Source organism: Quercus robur, chromosome 8 (assembly GCF_932294415.1).
Source record: "Quercus robur chromosome 8, dhQueRobu3.1, whole genome shotgun sequence".
NCBI lineage: Eukaryota > Viridiplantae > Streptophyta > Magnoliopsida > Fagales > Fagaceae > Quercus > Quercus robur.
Genome location: NC_065541.1, coordinates 40053888 through 40077668, shown reverse-complemented (window position 1 = coordinate 40077668; position 23781 = coordinate 40053888). Strand labels below are relative to the sequence as shown.

General features: G+C 42.3%; 2 protein-coding genes across 2 annotated transcripts; both read right to left on the bottom strand.

Moving 5' to 3' along the window:
* Positions 1-14394: 14394 nt before the first annotated feature.
* Positions 14395-15288, bottom strand: LOC126696283 (uncharacterized). Its single transcript, XM_050393046.1, has one exon. It carries the CDS (start codon positions 15286-15288, stop codon positions 14395-14397), a length of 894 nt encoding a protein of 297 aa, XP_050249003.1.
* Positions 15289-17282: 1994 nt separating this feature from the next.
* LOC126695482 (lipoyl synthase, mitochondrial) lies at positions 17283-23521 on the bottom strand. Its single transcript, XM_050392239.1, has 4 exons — positions 22942-23521; positions 22354-22565; positions 20698-21077; positions 17283-17678 (listed from the first exon to the last, which is right to left on the bottom strand). Exons 1-4 carry the CDS (start codon positions 23331-23333, stop codon positions 17559-17561), a joined length of 1104 nt encoding a protein of 367 aa, XP_050248196.1. The 5' UTR covers positions 23334-23521; the 3' UTR covers positions 17283-17558.
* Positions 23522-23781: the final 260 nt, after the last annotated feature.

Below are 23781 nucleotides of genomic sequence, written 5' to 3'. Positions count from 1 at the left end.
AAGACCCAAACAGAATGACCGATCTGAAGAAGAGCGCCGCCGCTTTGGTGGTGGAGGTGGACTCGCTGGTATCTGAAGAAGAGCGTCGCCGCAAGATCCATCCCTGTCCACCAAAACCCCAAGCCGCCACTCCAAAATCACCCTAAGCCGCCATCCTTATCTTCTTTGCCTTTGCCCACTACTGTTCACCAATGCCGCTACTCTAGGTAGTAGCTCCCAGACCCACACCTCCCTCGCTAATTCTCTCGCCTTCGCCTACTCTCTCTTTTCTATCTAATCTGAAGGGCCAGTAAGAGAGGAAAAGAAAGCTCACTCTCTCTCTCTTCATGATCTAATATGAAGGGTCAATAAGAGAGTTAAAGAGAGAGGGTGAGTTAAAGAGAGAGTCTGAACTTAAACCAATTTGGAGAGAAAGGGCTTGAGACAATTTTGGTCTATATTGCCAGTGGGTTGGGATTTTGATCTAGGTTTGTGGGGTTTCAAAAGTTTTTTTATTTTTTATTTTTTTTTTAATCTTGTGTCTAAAAATTGGTATATTTAATTTTGTGAAAAGAGAGAAGAAAGAATTGACAGAGTCGCAAAGTGGGAAAAAGAAGAAAAATAAAGAAGAAAAAGAAACTAGGCACAAACATAATAGATCTAATTTCCACCATTTTTTTTGTTTTTAATTATGTTTTTTTTGTTTTTTTATAATTTTTAAAATTTATCAATTTATTTTTTAAGGTTAGATGCTTATGTGGAAGCTGACGTAGATACTGATGTAGCATTTTTAATATTATTTTAATGGACACGTCAACATTTACTGTGTCAATAGGTTGTTCCGTTTGCCACATCAGCTTTTGCTGTTAGTTGAGTGACGGAAAGAACCTAAATGTCAGGCGTTAATTGGTTTAGGGACTAAAAGTGGTAAAAATAAAATGTAGGGACCAAAATAGAAATGACTTCAAAATGTAGGGACTAAAAGTGCATTTACGCCTATTTATTTTTCAAATAATTTCATAGAAGAAGAAACAACAAATAGATGGATTTTTGACTGTTAACTCTCAACCCATATGTAGGGAATTAACATGAAATTCCTAAATCTGTGAGAAACAAAATGGAGAAAATACAAGCCAAAAGAAAATAATAATCACACGCGTAATACAGTATTTACATGGTTCAGCAATTTGCCTTCGTCCACAGAGTTGCAGAAATTTCACTATTATCAAGGAAAAATACAAAGTGCAGCAGTACAATTTTTCTTTTCTCTAAAAAATTACAATGACAAACCCTAATCATCAAAACAACGTTTTTTTATATCTTGCATACAGGATTCACAATGGGCTATAAAATGGACCAAAAATTTATCCCGAAGCATTGCCCTCGAACCCCCAAAAGGCTTAGTCCATGAAGTCTCCCATTAAAAACCACGCAACATTATTCGGGTTGGGTCATCAATCGGATCAAACACAACTAGGTTCCACAAAACCCAACACCATAAACTCAGTAGTCCCCCAAAAAATAAAAAAGCCACATACAAGTACGGATATCTACACCAACCTAGTGAGGATGGAAAATGTCATTCTCAATTTCTCATGTACTCATTTTCTTAGCCTCAACTTTATCCAATCGTGTATTGAAAGAATTCATAAATCATAATGACGACTTATTACAAGGATACAAATTTTTAGGGCAAAATGGCTAAATATTCTTTATTTTTAAAATACGTAGCAAAATACCTATTTTTCTAAAGTATCTAGCAAAATACTCTTTGTGGGGACCGGCCCAAAATAACAAGTTGGATGGGCCTTGGGCCCGTCCGAGGACCATTCTGTCCGAGGAGACGTCGCGGCCCATAGTCCCTGCCCAAGCCAACTGGGGCGAAGAAAACACGTCCGAGGAGTAATTCCTCCTCGAACATTCCAAAGTCCAGGTCAATGATGCATCCCAGTTACTGTAGCCCTCACTCCAAACACGTAAAAAGAAAAGAGGCTCAAAATATCCCAGCAAAGGCTGTCACCACCACATTAAATGCACCACAACTACTCTCCTGGCCGCATTAATGAAGAGAAGACCCCTGAACAGTGTTACCTTGGTCACTACAACTCACAAAGAACTGGTAAGGGCGTCTGATGGGACAGGTGCTCAAGTGGGGGTTTGGATGATCAACAAGTGTAGGGCCCAGATGATAAAAGAGGGCCTATATAATATGTAAGAGTCCCCCAAAAGAAGGGGACGGAAAAAAAGGGAGGAGAGAAGAGAAAAAAGCAAGGATTCATTGTATGAATGCATAGCCATGAATAAAACTTCCACTTTCACATCCATTTTCTTGATTCACGTTTCTACATCCACTAAGGACATGCAACGAACCGTCTGAGCCAACTGGAACTGAGTTCTTCAGCCCATACTCTACAAAATTCATTGTGTGGGACTTCTTGGGCCAGGGCCTAACCATCCAGGACCGGGTTAACTAAAATCGTGTCCCTACAATTGGCACCGTCTGTGGGAAGAACTAAGGTATCAGCTAGCACAATGGTCGAGCATGGCAGAACTAGGTCCACACCAGGAGAATCCTCACCAGGCTAACTCTCAACAGACACAACCCATTGAGTCCCAGAGGCAAAATAACCCTGACAACCCAAGCGGCAGAAGGAATCGTGAGGGAAGTGTGCATACTATCCAGACGAGCCAGAGTCACACCCAGATAGGTAGTCATGTATCCCAGAGGCGAAATAGTCATCAAGTCATGCAGCGAGAGATAGATGACCTGAAAAGGAAGTTACGACGTGTGCAGCGAAAACGATCTCCCTCTAGCTCAGATGAGTCCTCTAATGGGGAGGATACGAGTTACCGACAGAGGTCAAGGACCCCCCCAAGTGAAACCTTTTCTTACGAAAGGGAACCACGCCCTGTACGGAAATATGAGAGCCCATCCAGCAAGGGTTTGGGAAATGATGCTATGAAGAGGGCGCTAGACCAGATTTCAAGGTCACCCTTCATGTATAGAATTGAAGGGGCTAAGCTGCCTCGACGCTTCAACCAACCAGCGTTCGCCATCTATAATGGCCGAGCAAACTCAGTAGAGCACGTGAGTCAGTTTAACCAAAAAATGGCTATCTACTCGCAAAATGAGGCCCTGATGTGCAAAGTCTTCCCATCCAGCTTGGGACCAATGGCGATGAGGTGGTTCAATAGCCTGAAGACAAATTTCATAGGCTCATACAAACAGCTCACTCAGGCTTTCCGCTCCCGCTTTATTACAAATATCAGAGTCCCTTGACCCCTCAGTTCGCTATTGTCCTTATCCATGCACGAGGGGGAGACCCTGAAGGCATATTCGGATAGATATTGGGAGGTGTATAACGAGTTAGATGACAACCATGATGATGTTGCTATCAACACATTCAAAAGCGGTCTCCCCACCGAGCATGGCTTAAGAAAATCTCTCACTGGTAAACCAGTTGCCAACGTTCATCAGTTGATGGATAGGATCGACAAGTACAAAAGGGTGGAAGAAGATCAGCTACAAGGAAGGGGAAAGGAGAAGATCATTCCCCCCAAAGCAAATGATTTTAGGTCGGAACAATATAACCATAACCAGCCGAGGAGAGATTTTCCGCGACAGGCTGGACAGAGTAACACGCAAACGGTGAATGCCGTGTTTAGGGAGCCAGTACAACAGGTGCTGGAGAAAGTAAGAAACGAGCCCTACTTCAGATGGCCGGGAAAAATAGCCGGAGACCCTTCCAAATGTAACCAGAACCTGTACTACCACTATCATCAGGACCATGGGCATACCACTGAGGATTGCAGGAATCTATGGAATCATCTAGATCAGTTGGTCCGAGAAGGGAAGCTACGTCATCTTCTGCACCCCTCAAGCGGCCATCCCGGTCAAGCAATGCAAGAGCCTCGAAAGGATGTGTCATTAAGACCCCCCATCGGAACAATACATGTCATCCTCGCCGCACCAGGAAGAACTAGGCCACCCCCTTCCAAGGTACTGGCTGTTGGTCGGCTCCCCTCCGAGGACAGGAAAAGGGAACCTAAAAGGTCTAAAAAGGGGAGCTCTTTGATACTAGGATTCTCGGACGAGGATAAGAGACGAACTATCCAACCTCACGACGATGCCTTAGTGGTTACGTTAGGAATCGGAGGCTTCGATGTGAAAAGGGTGTTAGTAGACCCAGGAAGTGCAGTAGAGATAATGTACCCTGATCTATACAAGGGGCTGAACCTGAAGCCAGAGAATTTGACAGCTTACGACTCCCCCCTTATCAGCTTCAAAGGGAAGACTATTACGCCAAAGGGGCAGATCAGACTACCCATACAGACTGGATCGGAGGTGGTGGAGGTAAATTTTATCGTGGTCGATGCTTACTCACCCTACACAGCGATACTTGCCAGGCCATGAATCCACGCCCTGGAAGCTGTATCCTCCACACTTCACCAAAAAGTAAAATACCCATCCAGAGGTCAAGTAGGAGATCAGGCCATGGTCAGGCAGTGTATGGTGGCCGCCATCTTACATCGGTCCCATGCCGAGTCCTCGGCCCCTGGGAACTTATAGCAACCAGTCGCCTCGGCAGGGCAGGACAATGAGCTAGCCGAGGAGATAAGGTGTGAAAGTTTAGAAAAATTCACTGTCAACAACGACCCGGAGAAATTTTTCCAGGTCGGCTCCGAGTTGCCTTCTCAAGAAAAAGAGGAACTGGTCGGATTTCTCAGAAGAAATGTCGATGTGTTTGCATGGGATGCCTACGACGCCCCAGGAGTTGATCCTAGCCTTATTTGTCACCACCTAAACGTTAACCCATCTTCCACTCCGAAGAAGCAACCACCCCGATGCCCCTCAAAGGAACATGCTAGTGCCGTAAGAGACGAAGTGGCAAAACTGAAAAAAGCAGGGGCTATTAAAGAGGTCTTTTACCCCGAATGGTTGGCAAACACGGTGGTTGTAAGAAAGAAAACAGGGAAGTGGAGAGTCTGCGTGGACTTCACGGACCTAAACAAGGCGTGCCCGAAGGACTCATTTCCCTTACCTCGAATTGACCGATTAGTGGATGCAACCGTGGGCCACCCTCGAATGAGTTTCCTGGACGCCTTCCAGGGCTATCATCAGATACCCCTTGCGTTAAAAGATCAGGAGAAGACGGCTTTCATGACACCCATCGGAAATTATCACAATAAGGTGATGCCGTTCGGACTAAAGAACGCAGGGTCAACCTACCAAAGGATGATGACCAGGATGTTCGAGCCACAGCTAGGCAAAATCATTGAGGTTTACATAGACGATATGGTTGTAAAAAGTAAAATGGTGTCCGAGCACGTGAAAGACCTTGAAATCATCTTTGCTATCTTAAGGGAGCACAAGTTGCGACTCAATGCTTACAAATGTTCATTCGGGGTTGGGTCCGGGAAATTCTTAGGGTATATGGTAACCCACAGGGGAATAGAAGTAAGTCCCGATCAAATCAAAGCAATTAACAGCCTACAGGCTCCTCGGAATCCGAAAGAAGTGCAGAAGCTCACTGGCATGATCGCAGCATTAAACAAGTTCATATCACGATCAGCGGATCAATGTCGACCTTTCTACCTCTTGATAAATAAGTGGAAAGGGTTTGAATGGTCGGAGGATTGTGTTCGGGCCTTCCAGCAACTTAAGGAATACCTGTCACGACCACCCATCATGTCCAGCCCTGAGGCAGACGTGGTACTGTTTGCATACGTAGCTGTAGCTCCCCATGCTGTAAGCCTGGTACTGATACGGGATGATAATGGGGTGCAGCGACCGGTTTACTACATGAGCAAATCATTACATGAGGCCGAAGTGCGATACCTACCTTTGGAAAAAGCAATTCTGGCGATAGTACACCCCACACGGAAGCTCCCTCACTATTTTCAGGCGCATACGGTCATCGTTCTAACCCAGCTTCCCCTTCAAGTGGTGCTTCGAAGCACCGACTACACAGGAAGGATCGCCATGTGGAGTGCGCTTTTAGGGGCCTTTGATATTAAATATATGCCCAGATCCTTCATCAAAGGTCAGGTCCTCGCAGACTTGGTCGCGGAGTTTGCTGAACCCTCTGTAGAAGCAATAACCGAGAAGAAAGACATGGATGGAAAATCGGTTGGTACAATTTCAGCAGGGGGGACCTTGCATTGGAAGGTCTACGTGGATGGCGCGGCCAACCAGAGAGGATTTGGAGTTGGGATAGTTTTAATATCGCCGGACGGTGCAGCCATTGAAAAATCACTGAGACTCGGGGTTCTCGGCTACGAACAATGAGGCCGAGTACGAATCCTTACTTCAAGGGATGACGATGGTTCAAAGATTGGGCGGAAGGGTAATAGAAGCATTCTCAGACTCGAAATTGGTCGTCGGCCAAGTGATGGGAGAGCTGGAAGCTAGAGATGCTAGGATGCAAGAGTATCTAGGACAAGTCAAACGCCTATAGTCGAGTTTTGAATCCTTCAATCTGACACACGTTTCCAGGAGTGTAAACACCCATGCAGACTCGCTGGCCACTCTCGCCATGTCCTCAGCGCACAATCTGCCGCGAATGATCCTTGTCGTAGATCTAGTCCAAGCGAGTCCCATTAGAAGAGACCCGGCCCAGGTCCATCAGATCAGAAAGAGTCCCAGCTGGATGGATCCCATAAAAAACTTCCTCCAAAACGACATCCTACCAGAGGGAAAATTGGAGGCCGAGAAGATACGAAGAAATGCTCCTCGGTTCTGGCTATCGAAGGACCACAAACTATATCGACGCTCCTACTCTGGGCCATACCTACTCTGCATACATCCAGAAGAATCTGAGTCTTTACTTGAAGAGTTACACGAGGGGATTTGTGTAAGTCACACCGGAGGGAGGTTGCTAGCACACAGGGCACTCACCCAAGGATACTGGTGGCCGAACATGCAAAAAGAGGCCCAAGAATACGCCAAGAAGTGTGATCAGTCCCAGAGATTCGTCCCAAATATCCACCAACCCGGAGGGGTCCTCAACCCCCTCTCCAGCCCCTGGCCGTTCGCACAATGGGGTCTTGATATTGTCGGTCCTTTCCCCAAAGCTGCGGGGAACAAGCGATATATAATAGTTGGAACCGATTACTTCACCAAATGGGTGGAGGTTGAACCTTTGGCCAATATTAGGGACGTGGATGCCCAGAAATTCATCTGGAAGAACATTATTACCCGCTTCGGAACTCCACACACACTCATTTCGGACAACGGTCTCCAATTTGACAGCAAGAACTTTAGGGAGTATTGCCATGAGTTTGGGATTATTAACCGATACTCCACTCCCGCCTACCCCCATGGAAATGGGCAAGTCGAGGCCGTGAACAAGGTCATAGTGAATGGACTGAAGAAAAGGCTGGATGAGGTAAAGGGGAGATGGGTAGAAGAGCTCCCACATGTCTTATGGACCTATCGGACAACGCCGCAACGGTCAATCGGTGAAACCCCCTTTTCGATGACTTATGGGGCTGAGGTCGTGCTCCCAATCGAGAACAACTTTCCCACACTGAGGTCTAACTCATTTACCCCAAACAACAACGACGAGTTATTGGGAAGAAGTCTAGACTTAGCCGAGGAAAGAAGGGAAAAAGCAACGATCCATATGGCCTATTATCATCAGAAGCTGAGACAAGGATATGATGCCAATGTTAAACTGCGACCTTTAGGTCCGGGTGATCTCGTGATGAGAAAGATTCTCGGCAGCGCAAAAAACCCCTCTTGGGGCAAGCTGGGGCCCAATTGGGAAGGACCGTATCGCATCATATCCGTGGCCGGGATAGGTGCTTATTATCTAGAAGATTTGGATGAAAAAACTGTACCTCGACCATGGAATGTAAATAACCTAAGAAGATACTATTATTAATGAAAATGGCTTTGCCCATGTTTTGTTTCGTGATTATCCTGTGCCCACTGGATTATTTCCAACTGTTCAAAGTTTTAAACAGAACCTAAGTCCCGCATGGCTCCTCGGACCACAGACTTAGGGGAAATTATTACTTATGCAATTTATTCAAGTTTTAAACAGAACTTAAGTCCTGCATGGCTCCTCGGACCACAGACTTAGGGGAAATTATTACTTATGCAATTTATTCAAGTTTTAAACAGAACCTAAGTCCTTCATGGCTCCTCAGACCACAGACTTAGGGGAAATTATTACTTAGGCAATTTATCCAAGTTATAAACAGAACCTAAGTCCTGCCTGGCTCCTCGGACCACAGACTTAAGGGAAATTATTACTTATGCAATTTATCCAAGTTATAAACAGAATCTAAGTCCTGCCTGGTTCCTCGGACCACAGACTTAGGGGAAATTATTACTTATGCAATTTATCCAAGTTATAAACAGAACCTAAGTCCTGCCTAGTTCTTCGGACCACAGACTTAGGGGAAATTATCGCTTATGGCAACTGTTCAAAGTTTTAAACAGAACCTAAGTCTTGTATGGCTCCTCGGACCACAGACTTAGGGGAAATTATCACTTATGGCAACTGTTCAAAGTTTTAAACAGAACCTAAGTCCTGCATGGCTCCTCGAACCACAGACTTAGGGGAAATTATCACTTATGGCAACTGTTCAAAGTTTTAAACAGAACCTAAGTCCTGCATGGCTCCTCGGACCACAGACTTAGGGGAAATTATCACTTATGGCAACTGTTCAAAGTTTTAAACAGAACCTAAGTCCTGCATGGCTCCTCGGACCACAGACTTAGGGTAAATTATCACTTATGGCAACTGTTCAAAGTTTTAAACAGAACCTAAGTCCTGCATGGCTCCTCGGACCACAGACTTAGGGAAATTATCACTTATGGCAACTGTTCAAAGTTCTAAACAGAACCTAAGTCCTTCATGGCTCCTCGGACCACAGACTTAGGGGAAATTATTACTGAAGGGAAATCATTTCAAGGTGCGCACGCAGTCTAGCGTCATTGCAACCCTTATTCAAATTCGCTGCACGGCATCCTTTTTTCTCGTCCGTTTATATTTATTTATATCATTGCAAACGTTAAATAAAGGGATAGTATCAGCATACATCCATAGAAAACAAAGAGAACATTCTATATTAATATTCCGAGGTCAATACAAAGAGAGGTCCTTACAAAAGAACAAAAATAAGACGACTCTCATTCAAAAAAAAAAAAAAAAGGAAGTACAAAAATTAAAAACCTAAAAGCTAAGCCTTAGTAGGAGGATCCTTCTTCTGCTCTGGCTGAGGAGGAGGGGCCTCGGAGATAGAATCCATGGCAGGATCCTTCGCTTTATCAAGCACAGGGATGGCATCAGGCACCGCCAAGTCCTGCTCAGAAGCTGCTTGGGCGCCATCAGGATTCTCTCGGATCTCCTGAGGATAGAAGACGTTCTCAGGCAGTCTCAGCGCCGAATCCGCAGGAATTCCTGCAGCATCAAGGGCGTGAGCCCATGAGATGCTGCAGTAGTCCCTGCACACCTCGGGGATTTCCTCGGATAGCCTGGCCTCCGTTTCTTGAATCCCGAGCTGATGAGAAGCTTTCTTTTCAGCCTCTGCAGCCTCCCGGATCAGTTGAGCCTCTTCTTTAACCCGCTGTATCTCGTCCTCAGCTTTCTGCAGAGCGGCCTTAAGTTCCAGTACATTCTGCTTCTCAGTAGCAAGACTGGTTTCAGTTACGAACAATTTCTGGCGTTGATCCTCTGCTTGGGTTTCAGCACTCTTCAGGCCAGCCTTCGCGCTCTTACGCTGTTTCTTCGACTCTTTGAACTTCTCCGTCAGTTCAAAGATTTCTTGCTTGAGGGACCCCACGGTCTTCTCCCCCTCAGTCCGAGATTGAACCTCAGCTTCAGCCAAGCTGCGGTTGCTGCGGCAGAACTCCTCAGCCACAAACACCTGCTGGGTGATCTGCCAACAAAACAAAACCGAGATTAGGATAGAATGCAACAATGTTGATGGCTTAATAAAAGGGTGCAAGAATGGCTTACCATCGCAAGGTCCCTCTTAAGGGACAGAAAAAGCTCGGGCTTGGAGAACCGCCTGTAGGCCTCCATATCCCGAAGAAGGAGCACTGGCTGCTCCAGGGCCTCAGCTATGTAACCCACTCTGCCCCTGTTGTACTCTCGAACCGAGGCAGTGTAAGGGATAGCGACCCCGTCTAACTCCATCTTCGGACTCCATACGCGTGGATTAATGCGCACTTCAGCCCGATTCTCCTTATCCCGACTCTCCGCGGAGTTAGCCCTCTTACTCCTCTGTCCCCGAGTGGCTTTCTGCTACTTGGCCGGGCGGGGGCCACTTCACCTTCCTCAGGAACGTCAACCGGCCTTTTCTTTTTTAGGTCCGGGTTAACCTTGAGGCCAGGGTTGGAAGGAACCTGAGGGGCGGTTGGGGGAGGGTCCTGGGCTTGTTCCTTAGCGGGCGCCTTCGAAGACTGACCCTTTCCTCGGTTGGACATCAGTTCTCGCAAAGACTTTCCCTTGCCAGCCATATCGCCTACTTCCTCGTCTGAAGAGTCGTCCGAGCAAGTTATAATGATTGGACTGCCAGCCACGGAGTTTCGATCCTGCTCTCCTTCAGGGTCCGAGAGCTCAACTACGGGGGCTTTGTCAACCTCCTCTTCAAAATAAAACTCGTCTATTTCCTCCTCAAGGGAAAGACGAGATGATTCGGCCTCTCCTTTAGCTGGCGCGGCGGCTTCATGGTCGCCTGGAGGCAGTTGCACGACCGGTGGAGGATCCCGAACACCAGGTAGCACGACTGGCTTAAGATCTACTCGGGCCAGAAACTTAGGCTTGGACACGTCAATCCTAGCCAACCAAGGGCTACCAGCTCTAATGGCGTGGCCAATGGCTTGGAAAGCACGGGTTAGTGGTCGATAGCCCAAAACCAAATGACACGCACGTAGCTGCCCGTCCTTGGTGACGTAGATTTCTGACCTTAGAAGATAATTTAGGGTCGGAACGTTCACGTGGCTCAGCCTGGGAGCAACCAAAGCTCTATCTGCAATACAGCCGAAAAGGAAATTAGAATTAAACTACAAAATTTATGACAAGCAAAAAAGAGAGTAAATCCGAGGAGCTAAGCCCCTTCCCTAAAAGGATTGGGCCTAAAGGCGCCGCACCTGGAATTCTTGCCCGAGTTGGACAATGAAAACCATCGCTCCATTCTCCTGAGGCAATGAGGAAGTCATCCTTCATAGTCTTATTGGATATGGGGAGACAGGAGATTAGACTAACCACCTCGGATCGAGATTTAAGGTAATATCCTCCCTTCTCGACGTAGTGGCACTCGTACATGTGTACCACATCATGTCAGGTCAGACCCAGACCCATTCGCTCGTTCAAGACATCTATGCAACCTAATACCCTGAACATGTTTGGAGCGCACTGGTGTGGTGTCAACCTATGGTGGAACAAGTAGTCCCGGGTAATTCTACGCATGGGAAGTGTCATTCCCCCTTGTATAAAGGCAATCATGGGAATGACCACTTCACCCACGTCTCTACTAACAGTACTCCTTCTGGGGGATAGTACCGCAGAACCACCCCCTGCGGGATATGGTATTTTGCCCTAAAAGCCTCCATGGCAGCCGGAGTGTCTACTAGGTCTTTGAATCTACCCATCTAAGCTGAACTGAAGGAATGAGAATAAAGACCGAGGAGAAAAGTAAAATCCAAGGAGAAAATCGAAGTGACGAAACGAACAGAACTTACGGATATCTTCACAGATGACCGGTGAGGTGATCAAAAATCTCTTCTAGGAAGGGCGCTTCGCGGAAACGATTATGGAGATTTGAAGAACGGATGTGCTCAAGGATTTCTGGGCGCTGGAGTTCTCTGTTCTGATGTGCAGATAAAAAAGAAAAAATGAGCCTCTCTGGCGCCTTATATAGCAGGAGGGAGAGAGAAAAAATCTCTCTCGAGCACAAATTCAAGGAGCAATGCTGGCCGTCAGATCCACATCTCGCCGTTGGATAAAGGAGACATAAAGCTATCTGGAAGTAAATGGTCGCGCCTCGTAAATTGTGGCGCGTCAAAAGTAACCGCCCACGCGCGCGGATCAAGATTTCATCCGTTCCATCCTTTCTAAATGTCAAAACCCCGCTTTTCTCCTCGGAGGGAGATCAAAACCGGAGTTTTTAGGAGCTATTGTGGGGACCGGCCCAGAATAACAAGTTGGATGGGCCTTGGGCCCGTCCGAGGACCATTCTGTCCGAGGAGACGTCGCGGCCTATAGTCCCTACCCAAGCCAACTAGGGCGAAGAAAACACGTCCGAGGAGTAATTCCTCCTCGGACATTCCAAAGTCCAGGTCAATGATGCATCCCAATTACTGTAGCCCTCACTCCAAACACGTAAAAAGAAAGGAGGCTCAAAATATCCCAGCAAAGGCTGTCACCACCACATTAAATGCACCAGAACTACTCTCCTAGCCGCATTAATGAAGAGAAGACCCCTGAACAGTTTTACCTTGGTCACTGCAACTCACAAAGAACTGGTAAGGGCGTCTGATGGGACAGGTGCTCAAGTGGGGGTTTGGATGATCAACAAGTGTAGGGCCCAGATGATTAAAGAGGGCCTATATAATATGTAAGAGTCCCCCAAAAGAAGGGGACGGAAAAAAAGGGAGGAGAGAAAAGAAAAAAGCAAGGATTCATTGTATGAATGCATAGCCATGAATAAAACTTCCACTTTCACATCCATTTTCTTGATTCACATTTCTACATCCACTAAGGACATGCAACAAACCGTCTGAGCCAACTGGAACTGAGTTCTTCAGCCCATACTCTACAAAATTCATTGTGTGGGACTTTTTGGGCCAGGGCCTAACCGTCCAGGACCGGGTTAACTAAAATCGTGTCCCTACACTCTTGTTCTTGGAATTCGATTTCTATGTGGAAACTCAACTTATGTCGAGTTCTATACATATTTTTCTACTTAATTTTTTTTTTTTTTAAATTTAAGTAGAACTCAACATTGCTAATATCAAATTCTACTAGCAATGTCAAGTTCTAGCTATAAATATACATAGAACTTGATTTTGAGGATATCGAATTTTAAATAGAATTCGAGTTCCAAAATAAAAATATTTTGCTAAATACGTTGGAAAAATATAAGTATTTTGTTACCTACTTTATTTTAAATAAAGGGTATTTAGTCATTTTCCCTTTAAATTGACTTTTGCCTTCTCCATGAACTTGGGCTCAAGCCCAATTAGATTGACATCCGCATGCTAGCCCTGCCCCTGTGCTGATATGTTCAGACTTCAGACTGAGCCACCTTGCTCAAGGAACTGGACCCAGCACCCAGGACCACCTTGCTCAAGCGGGAAGAAAGAGTTGAGCATTAATTGGGTAATTCAATGTCATAGGTACCACTCAGGACCACAGCTTGGGGATGTTTGGTAGGTAAGTACTCAAACAATAATTAGGGTAATTCAATGACCCCAAAAACTAGCACACGTATCACAGGAAAATATTCAGCAAAAATGGAGGTTCAATAGGGAATTTTCAACCAACTTTCTTTGTAGTAGTTACCATGTAAAAGTCTACACCACAAAATGTGATTCATGAAAAAAAATTAATAGTCGCTGGTTAACCATTTACAATATGTTGTGTCAGAGTTGTGATAAAAAAAAAAAATGTTAAATAATTGGCAAATGTTAACCACCGATGTGATGCTGTATTTTTCATTCAAAAAGCTGCAAAAAGTTATAAAAATGTATAAAAAAAAGTATAAAAGCCGTAAAAGGTTACAAGAGAAGACAAAAAAAACTGAAAAATAATTGTGTTGTTAACGGGCATCTTACTGTGCCCGTTAACACGACACAACCCTAAATAATTTGGGGTCTAGAACTAGTCAGTTACTATTTTGAAGTTAGAACCTATTTTCCATGTCATAGGTCATAGCCCGTTAGTCCCACTACCAGTACCACCAAGGGAGCAAGGGAAAGACAAGAGCTTTGCACGCCTAAAATCCACACCAAGACCAAGGCAACGTAATTACGTAAGATAAAGCTCAAGAAGTCTCCTCTCCTCATGGCTCATTGCCAAATAGTAAAAAGAAAAAGAGATCAACTCAAATTTCGAGGACCATTTCAATTCCAGATCCCAATGACAATCTACCATCTCAAGATTTTGTAAAGATATGAGAAATAAGAGAGAGAAAGAGAGAGAGAATATGGTCATTGGTCAATTATAACCAGCTCCCACCTGAATTGTCAAGTAATTTTAATTAACACAAATGTACAGAAAGATGTCCTTTTGCATGTTTGCTAGCCCAGGATGAATTCCAATTACAAAGACCAAGACCAAGACCAAAATCAAAAACATAATAAATGTTTTATGAAGCAAGAAAAGTAGTAGTTTTGACAAAATCAAAACACAAAATAGTCCTGAAAGTGAAACAACAGAAAGTGCTTCCAAAAAACAACTACAGAAAGATGAAGCACTCTAACGAAACAAGTGGGTTGTCAAGAGATTCATTTCCCTCCTTCGAAACGCCTTCGTTTAATTCCTCTTTACCCTGATCAGTAGTAGTGGTAGTACTAGTGCTACTCTGCTGCTGCAACCCAGAGTCCAGTGAACGGCTACCGGCTCTTCCAGTCCCCTTCCCTGGACTTCTCCCCACTCCACCCCTTCCAACTCCACCGGCTGTCCTGGTAGCCGGTGACCTCGACCGCCGACCAGATCCCTCGCCTGAATCTCGCCGGACTCCGGCGGGGGTCCCCATGTTAAGCCTCCTGCTCCTGACGTCACCCATTCCCCTTCCCTGAGACCTTCTCTTCTCCGGCGACGGCTCTGCTCTCCTCGCCGGAGACTTGGCTGCACGCTCTCTCCTTCCGGCGAGATCGCCGGTGTACGGACGCTTTCTGGGTACCCTCGCTTCTCTGCTACATTTACTGGTTGCTTCGTCTTCTTCCTTCTTCTCAGTAACAGTAATGGTAGTAGCAGTGGTGGTTGTCGATAATGTGAAGCTCTCTGATATCTGAGAAGCTTCAGAGACCTCGTTCTGAGCTTTGTGAAGCACATTGATCAGACCCTTTGTTTCAACGGCCACTTGGGTCTTCTTCTCTTCTTCTATTTCTGCTTCATCTTCAACTGGAACTGGGTTTTGCGGTTTGGGAACAAAGGGTGTTTCAGAGAGGACCTCTTTGACGGACTCGAATTCATCTTCTACCGGTGGTGGTGGATCTCTGTTGTCCCTGACATGGGTCAGATCGGGTTCAGGCAACGGAGACTTCACCGGAAGCCTCTGGTGGGTTGTGGAGCCGGGTTTGTAGTGGTGGTCCCGGGGGGTTTTGGTGGTGCTGAGACAGCAACCCATTTTGGGATGAAACTTGAAAAAGGTTTGGACTTTGGAGAGAGTGAGGTTTTTGGAATTACATTAGATTAGATAGAGCATTGGAAAATTTTGAATTCTCAACGGTTATAAAAAAAAAAAAAAAAAAAAGTATACGTTGGCATGGTTTGGATGTGGATAGCAGCTAGAGAGAGAGTTGAAGACCACGGCGGAGATAATGATGGTAGAACGAGAGATTTTTATATAATAGTGAGGTTTGGGGTTTGATAGGGGAGGGGGGACATGAAGTAGTGAGCCGCGGCTATTAATTATGACTAGGACAGGAGCATAGGAAGAGCATGTCACGGTTACACTTAACATCCCTTCTACTATTTATTTGTTTTTGGTTGTTAAAATTAATTTAAATGCTTACGTCAATTCTCAGCAAAAAAATGTTTACATCAATTCTTATATTTTATTAGGCCTGCTTGATTTTATTGCTTCTAAAAGTAATAATATTCTATTTTCAAATTCACAGATATAAAAACATTATACAACTAGAGTTTTTATAGTTAAAACTTCTTTCGAAATAATTATTCATGAAATCAAGCTTTCTTTTAAGAAAACATCAAAATCATATGGTTTTTTTTTTTTTAATTGTTGTCATTGCAGTTTCAAACTTTTAACCAAAAATAAAACCATCAAAAACATTGATTTTTGTTCTCTAAAAACTATTTTTTTTAAAGGATAAATTTAGATACAATATATTAGATTTTTTAGTTGAATTCAAACACATGATTAAATTGAATTTTATTGACTATGGAAAAGAAAAACACTACTTGTATTACATTAGTCAATACAATCATGTGTTTGAATTCAATATGAACCTAATGTATTATACCTAAGTAAATTGTATATGTTATGTTCTTTGAAGGGTATAAATTGAAAGATTGATAATTTGTAACCTGCGGCATGGGTAGGGAAGTTGTCTAAACATCTTGGCGTTCCTACATGTCCTCCAATGATGGGGAAAAAAACGTACTTTTTTGTTGTCAGCGTTTTACACTTAACAAAAAAAATTTTAATCATTGCTAAAGTCGCATTCTAAAAACCCAAGTTGTAATTTAACCGAGCAGCTTAAATCTAATCACCTGGAATGGATTCGTGCAATTCATTCATCAGTAAAAACAGATTTACCGACTTGAAATTTATAATGATAACTGAGAACACCTGTCATAAGATTAAAATACACTCAAAATGATTCATCAAAAAAAAAAATACACTCAAAATGACAAAGCATGCGGAGTCTAAAGCGAAGCATTGGAAATCAGAACCTGCTAAACTTTTGTGCATTGTGCATGATCATAACTGGAGTAAAGATGGAAGAGGACCCATCAAACCTCTCAAAATTAAAAATGGAACTCAAACCGTGCAAGTAAAAAAAAAATTCATAGTGATCCATGAGCCATCATTATCCCACACGACTGGAGGGGTGGAATCTAGATATGGACCACCTGGTTTTGAAGATAAAAATGCTTAAGGCATAAATATATAGCCCCCACAGAGAGCAAAATTTTAGTACCTAATCATAGGTGGTTGGGTGGGTAAAGGACCCCAAACCAGTCTGGCAAGCTCTTAAGCTACTAAACACTGCCACCACCACCGGTATGATTGCAACAGAAAAACTATATATATGGCTTCAAGTACGTTTTGCCAGCACTGTTAAATACGCTTTTGGCATCCCATCAAGTAGACCCAAATGCAAAGTATAGATAATTTAAGACAATATCAATAAGAGCAGCAATCTAGAAACTATTGAATTGTAAAAATTTTACTACAGAAAAAACATGGAAAATGAAGTGGCCTCTCTAAAGCCTTTGTTAAGTTCAGCAAATTATCCACTGAGAATTACTGCTCCTAATTCGCAAAGGGGATTTTCAAAAACCAAAAGTGGAGCATGGATATGATTTATACAATTAGTGCTAGTACTATCTAGATATACAACAACTAACCAAAAAACAATGTATCAACAAAGAATAAGAAAGAACAGCAGAACAAAATTGAATAATTATACAACAAATTGGATGTACAAAATCAGGTTAGGATTACAGAGAAGTGTCCACAAAATTTCAAGGTCATACCATAAAGAATTTGGCACCCAAGAAGAATAGCCTTCTATTCTAAATTAATCCTAACCATTTCACTTTAGAAAAGTAATAAAGATGATTGAGCTTAAGCCCAAGTAATTATGACTCAAGCAATACATGGGAAGTGATGAATTTATAATATTATATGTCAGAGGGAAAAAATACTCATCAAGAAACAGGAAGCTGTGAAGAACTAGCCCGATCTGATTCAATCATGGATTTGATGTAGAATTCACCTGCTTTATATGAAGATCTAACCATAGGACCAGATGCAACGTATCGAAATCCCTGTCCATCCAAAGCACACAATTGATAATAATTAAACAAGCACATACACATTGAGAAAAATACTCATTGTCAACTTTATGCATGTTGTGAGAGAGAGAATGGTTGATATACACGTCATGATCAACAGACAATCAACATATGTTTGATACAATCAGATGGTATCATTACAAATCCAAGGTGTGTTCCTAGATCAACATGGTGTTACATGTCATAATATTATTTTTATTTTTTAAATAAGAGGTGTTACATGTCATAATAGCTTCACAAGAATGTTAAAAGAGGAAAAAGAAAAGAATTGTAAGAGACATCAAAGGATCAAAGGATGCAAGTCCTACAGTAAAACCAGTATAGACATTACTTATGTGTTAATGATGTTGTCAAGTGACATTAAAACATATGCAACCTTTTATGACACAGTAAAGGCAGACAAGCCAACATGAAAGTCAAGTGCATCAAAATAATGAATCACTTTAACCATGGACAGGCAACACATCAACTGTCTTATTGTTGTTGTTCTGCTGTGATTTTGGAATCCTAACATTTATATGCTCTTCAGTGGTTGTTCTGATCGAGCAAGATGCAAGACATTTGATGGGATAGCCCATCCCTATACATTGTTTTGACGTACTTACTTTCATGTTGTTGTCTGCCCAAAAAAGAATAAAAACAATAAGAAAGATTTTCAGTCCAAAACATTGGGATCAACAATAAATTATCAACAGGCTAATTGGGGTTGGCCACATGTTTTCTTCTCCACCATTCTAACGTATCCATAATCATACTTCTTTTTAACTCCTTAATTGATATGTCTTTATTTATTAATTCTACTAGTGTGATTTTAGGCCTTCCTCTACCTCTTTTCATTCACTCAACTTGAATCAAATCACTCTTCCAGAATGGTGCATTAATTTCTTTTCTTTGCACATGAACAAATCATCTCAAGCAACGCCGCCCGTATTTTAAACAAATTTCTTCATTCCTCTCATGTCTTTCCTTATATTTCCACTTATACATTTTAACATTCTCATTCTAGATACACTCGTTTTATGAACTTGTTACTTCTTTATAGCCAACATTTAGTACCATATAGCATAGTTGATATTATTGCAACATTGTAAAACTTTCCCTTGCTCTTATCTTATGATTCGCATCCTATTCCATCTCTTCATCCTGATGAATTATTTATCCAAGACAGAGAAAGCACTCACTCTATGGTATCCCTTTATCATCAAAATTTACAATCCCTCCATCTTTGTTTCTCCTTGTACTAAACTTACACTTTGTGTACTTCGTTTTAAACCTAGTTAACCTAAAACCTTTTGATCTAAAGTATCTCTCCATATTTCCAACATGAAGTCAACACCATATCTACTTTCATCCACAAAAACTAAATCACTTGCAAAAGGCATACACTAAGGGACTTTATCATGAATCAATCTAGTAAGTTCATTTAGTGCAAAGACATGTGGACTTAAAGTTGATCATTGACGTAAACTTGTGAATTGAGATACCTCCACTTGTTCTCATATCAGTTACAATTTTGTCATACATATCCTTAATCACCATAACATATTTTATAGGAACCCATTTCTTTCATAAAATCCACCACATAACCTCTCTAGGTGCTCTTTCATACATCCTCTCTATATTTCTCCATTAGACATCTACGTAAGGAAATGACTTGCACGGTAGACCTCCCTAGTATAAACCAAATTGCTTATTTAATATTGTTGTTTCATGTCTAAAAATATGCTCAATCACCTGTCAAGAGCCTTGTAGCTCAACTAACACCTACTAGTGTTCCAATGAAGAGACATCCAAGATTCAAATCTCTCCACCACCATTGTAACTATTGAATTATCAACAAATATATATATATATATATATTTGATCACTGTCTCCCAAAGTTCCATTTAAGGATAGTAACAGTGTTATTTGGTGTGTGGGAAGCTATGTCTGCAAAATCAATATTGATGCTTGAAATGAGGATGCTGAGATTGGAGTGAAGCATTTCAATTTCCAAAGTAGACCTAGCACAAACAATTGCACTAATTATTGTTTTCCTTTTTTCACTCTTTCTAACCCTTTAGTCCCCAGGTTCAGGCCAAAAAAAAAAACACTCTGGAAGAAACTATGGTTGCATAAGGTGATCATGTCAATGTGATAATGGGAGTTCATTTAACTAAGTCAAAACAAAACATTTGGCCAAACAGTTGCTAATGTTGCACTTTGATGTGAACCAAAGTTAGCAAAATTATGTGGCAAGTTGACACAGAATCAACCAAGAAAAAAAAAAACTCTTAAAAGGGGTAGAGGAGGGTAGAAAACGACATGAGCAAGCTCATTGGCTCATTGCCAATGATAACACAATGGAGATGCAGAATGGATGGTAATTCTGCAGCCAACCCAAACTTAGGATAGAGAAAGTGCAGCCTCTGCCCAAACATTTGAGACATATTGCCTGAACTAATATCTAATACAAGGCATATGAAATGAAGATGAAGTAAGGTGGTGTTCTTTTAAAATCAAAGTGTATTAAAACTCATTATGCTATTCACTTAGTAAAATCAGGTGAAGGCTTAAAAGCAATGCTCAAGGAAACTCGATTTTAAAAGTCCTTCACTTAAAGTCAGCACCTAACAGGTAAATGAGCAGTTCCCTAATAATTAGTATCCAGCTTCCATTTGTAGATATTATGCATAAATCAAGCTAAGGGTATTCCATTTGTACATGTACCATGAGTGGAGGCACAACAGATATTCTCAAGAAACCACATTGAATAAAGAACCTAAAACTACATCTTTTCCTTTCTTTCTCGTCTTTTTTTTTTTTTTTTATAACAAATTTAGAGAATTATAATTGACTCTGAGCAGTTAGATTAATAACCAATTAGAGAGAATATTTAAGTAACACTCTGCTGCATTGATATACTTGTACCAGAAATAATCAAAAAAGCCATGCATGTAAGAATAGAATAAATAAATGTTCCATAATTAAAATATAAAATATTCAGGCATACCATTTCCGTGCCAAGAGTTTGATACTTCTCAAAAGCCTCAGGTGTAATGTATTCAGACACTGGCATATGGCGCTTTGATGGTCTCATGTACTGACCAAATGTCATCACATCCACACCTGCTGCTCTTACCTTCTCCATAGTTCTGACAACTTGCTCGGGTGTTTCTCCACAGCCTAACATTATTGAAGTTTTGGTAAGTGTTCCAGCAGGAGCATAGTCCTTGGCCATCACTAGAACATCTAACGACTGCTTGAAATTAGCATGGTGATCACGTACAGAATTCTGAAGCTCTTCAACTGTTTCAATATTATGAGCAAAGACATCTAGTCCTGATTTAGCAACTTTCTCTACACAGCCAGGGTCTCCTCGAAAATCAGGAACTGCACAATCAAAATAATGCAAGCAACATTACAGAAAGAACAAAGATGTATCTAAAACAGTTAAAGGCATAAATCAACCTAAAAGAGTCCTTGTAAAGTAATCCAACTTCCTATATATAAGCAGAATTAAATTATTTATACATTTGGATCCAAATCGAACCATGCATTCCAGTCTAGGTAAACTTTATGGTAAGTTCCAAAACTAGTATTCAAATGCCTCTCTCTAACTCTGCCAGTAGTGTAAATGAGCTTCCCTATAAGCAAATTCCAACATAAAATTATTCAGCTCAACTAGTAGAAGCTCCAGCACCACCAAAAGAGATTACACAGGCAGCCAATTAAAGGGATTGCATGGCTCATGAACCACATTTTGAGAATCAGGAGCTGCACACTCAAGATAGCGCAAGCAACATAACAGAAAGAAGTAAGATGCATATAGAAGACCAAGAGATGTTAACATAAAGAGTCATTGATAATGTAATCCAACTTTTTTTTTATTTGTAGTTACACACGAACCCAATGGATCTTGAACTGACAACCTCACCATCACCTAGGAGTCAAGCTGTCTAGGAGTCAAGCTGTCTAGGTGCCAATTGAGCTAGAGTTAATTGGCAATAATGTAATCCAACTTTCTATACATAAGCAAACCTTTATTGTGTATGCCAATGGTTCCAAGTTCAACCAAACAATCCACAGCCAATGTAGACTTTAGAATAAACTCTAAAACAAGAACCTAGGAGACTTTCTTTGGATCTGCCTATAACATATGTATATAAGCTGACTATACAGATCATAACAAAAAGCATAATCATCCAATTAAGGGCCACAGGTTTTAAAACTATGAAAAGCCCAACTGCTTTGAGTAGCATTTCTCAAAAGCCACCTAAAGAGCACAAGCCACTCCACAAATTTGGTGAAATAAAGAATCTTTGATTTACAAAACAAGATGCAGGTAGCTTTTGCTTTTTGAAAGCCGAAGCTTCCTTGGAAAAGCCCCAACAAACAGGGCCTAAAGTGTGACTAAATTAAATGCCAATTCCTGCAATACAGGAAAATGGACTTCAACAGCAGTCACAGAAAATGGGCAACACGTTGTCGGCTTGTGCAGAACTAGTTGTGGTGTTCACTAGCCTACATTTACAGTTAAATTCCAAGTAACCTACTGCTTTTCTTAATAACAATTGGGGATACTTGCACAACTTTCAAATTCGGACATCTATATACAAATTCATTAACTCTCACAATTAAAATAAAAACAAAATCCAAGAGCTCATACCCAAGGCTTCTATCAGCATATTCGGCTTCAATGCCTTCAACTTCTGCACTGTCTCAGTAAAATGCCCACTCCCTTGGTCAGGCAAATCATCCCGGTCCACACTCGTAATCACCACATAATCCAAACCCCACGACGCAATTGCCTCCGCCACATTCCCCGGTTCATTCGGGTCAGGCGGGGGAGGTGTCCGCGACGTCTTCACATTGCAAAACCTGAGAATTTAACAATTTCAGTTAAAGTTAATTCCAATATCAAACAAAGCAGACATCCATCCCTCTTCACAAACTTGTAAAATCAATTCCACAGAAATGCCCAACACTATTATCAAAGAAAAGAAAAGCAGAGGACAATTTAAAAAGTCACACTTTAGCCATAGAAGGTCTAATTGTATTTGCTTAAGTTTAAAGTATTCACATTGTCATGAGATTACTAATGCATTTTCCAGGGCTCTTTTACACATAAGAATTCTAATGAATTTGAGACTGAAAATAAAGTGCAAATTCGAAGTTGGCATAGCAAATCAAAGCATAAAGCGTAATTCACTCAACAAACATAATTTAACATAATCATAAAATTATGAATTGTTACCGGCAGCCGCGGGTGCAGGTATCGCCGAGAATCATGATAGTGGCGGTGGCGGTGCCGGTTTCGCCGCCGGACCAGCATTCGCCGAGGTTAGGACACCTGGCCTCTTCGCAAACGGTGTGGAGCTTGAGCTCACGGAGCTTCTTCTTGATCTGGACGTACTTTTCGCCTCCCGGTACGGCCTCCTTCATCCATTTAGGCTTGGGCAGGGGTTTCTTCTTGGTGCCGACATCGACGGAGTACACGAAGTCCGATAGCGTGGGAGATTCACGAGCCAGCCGAGCCCGAAGGCCATCTAGGGTTTTGGGGAATTCAGAGGGCAGCGCTGTTGTTGTTGTTGAGGTCGAGAAGGTTCTGGCGGTTATGGTGGTTATGGCTCTCAATCTGGATTGCATCGTTGCTTTCGTTTCTCTCTCTCTCTCTCTCTCTCACTCGCTGCTGTGTGAGAGAGAAGAGAAGAAGAAGAAGAAGAAGATAGAGATTGGGTTTGGGTGGTAGTGATGGTTGTTGAAATGTTGAATGTTGAATTTGGAGGGACTCGACTCGAAAGCCTGGGATCAGATCCTCTCCGTTTACGAATTACGAATTACGACCGGTGCAGTTGGCGGGTCCCTGAACAAAAGGTGGAAATGCAACTGGGCCGATCCTGGGCTTAGTAGATTGGGCTTCAATCTGCTCAAATAAAATCCAACTCTCTGCATCAGCCTCGGCCTTTTTTTTTTTTTTTTTTTTTTTTATCAATGTACCGAACCGTATCAAACTACCAGTTAAACCATAAAAACCATAAAAACCGTGAACCGAAGTATCATTTAGAATAGTTCAGTGTAAAATACTGAATATGCA

Excerpts from the sequence above, each read along its gene's own strand:
- LOC126695482 (XM_050392239.1), bottom strand. The coding sequence starts at position 23,333 with ATGCAATCCAGATTGAGAGCCATAACCACCATAACCGCCAGAACCTTC. Across the intron at positions 22,566-22,941 it reads ACCTGCACCCGCGGCTGCCG|GTTTTGCAATGTGAAGACGT; the intron begins GTAACAATTCAT and ends TTAAATTCTCAG. Across the intron at positions 21,078-22,353 it reads TATGCTGATAGAAGCCTTGG|TTCCTGATTTTCGAGGAGAC; the intron begins GTATGAGCTCTT and ends TTGATTGTGCAG.
- LOC126696283 (XM_050393046.1), bottom strand. The coding sequence starts at position 15,288 with ATGGGTTGCTGTCTCAGCACCACCAAAACCCCCCGGGACCACCACTAC.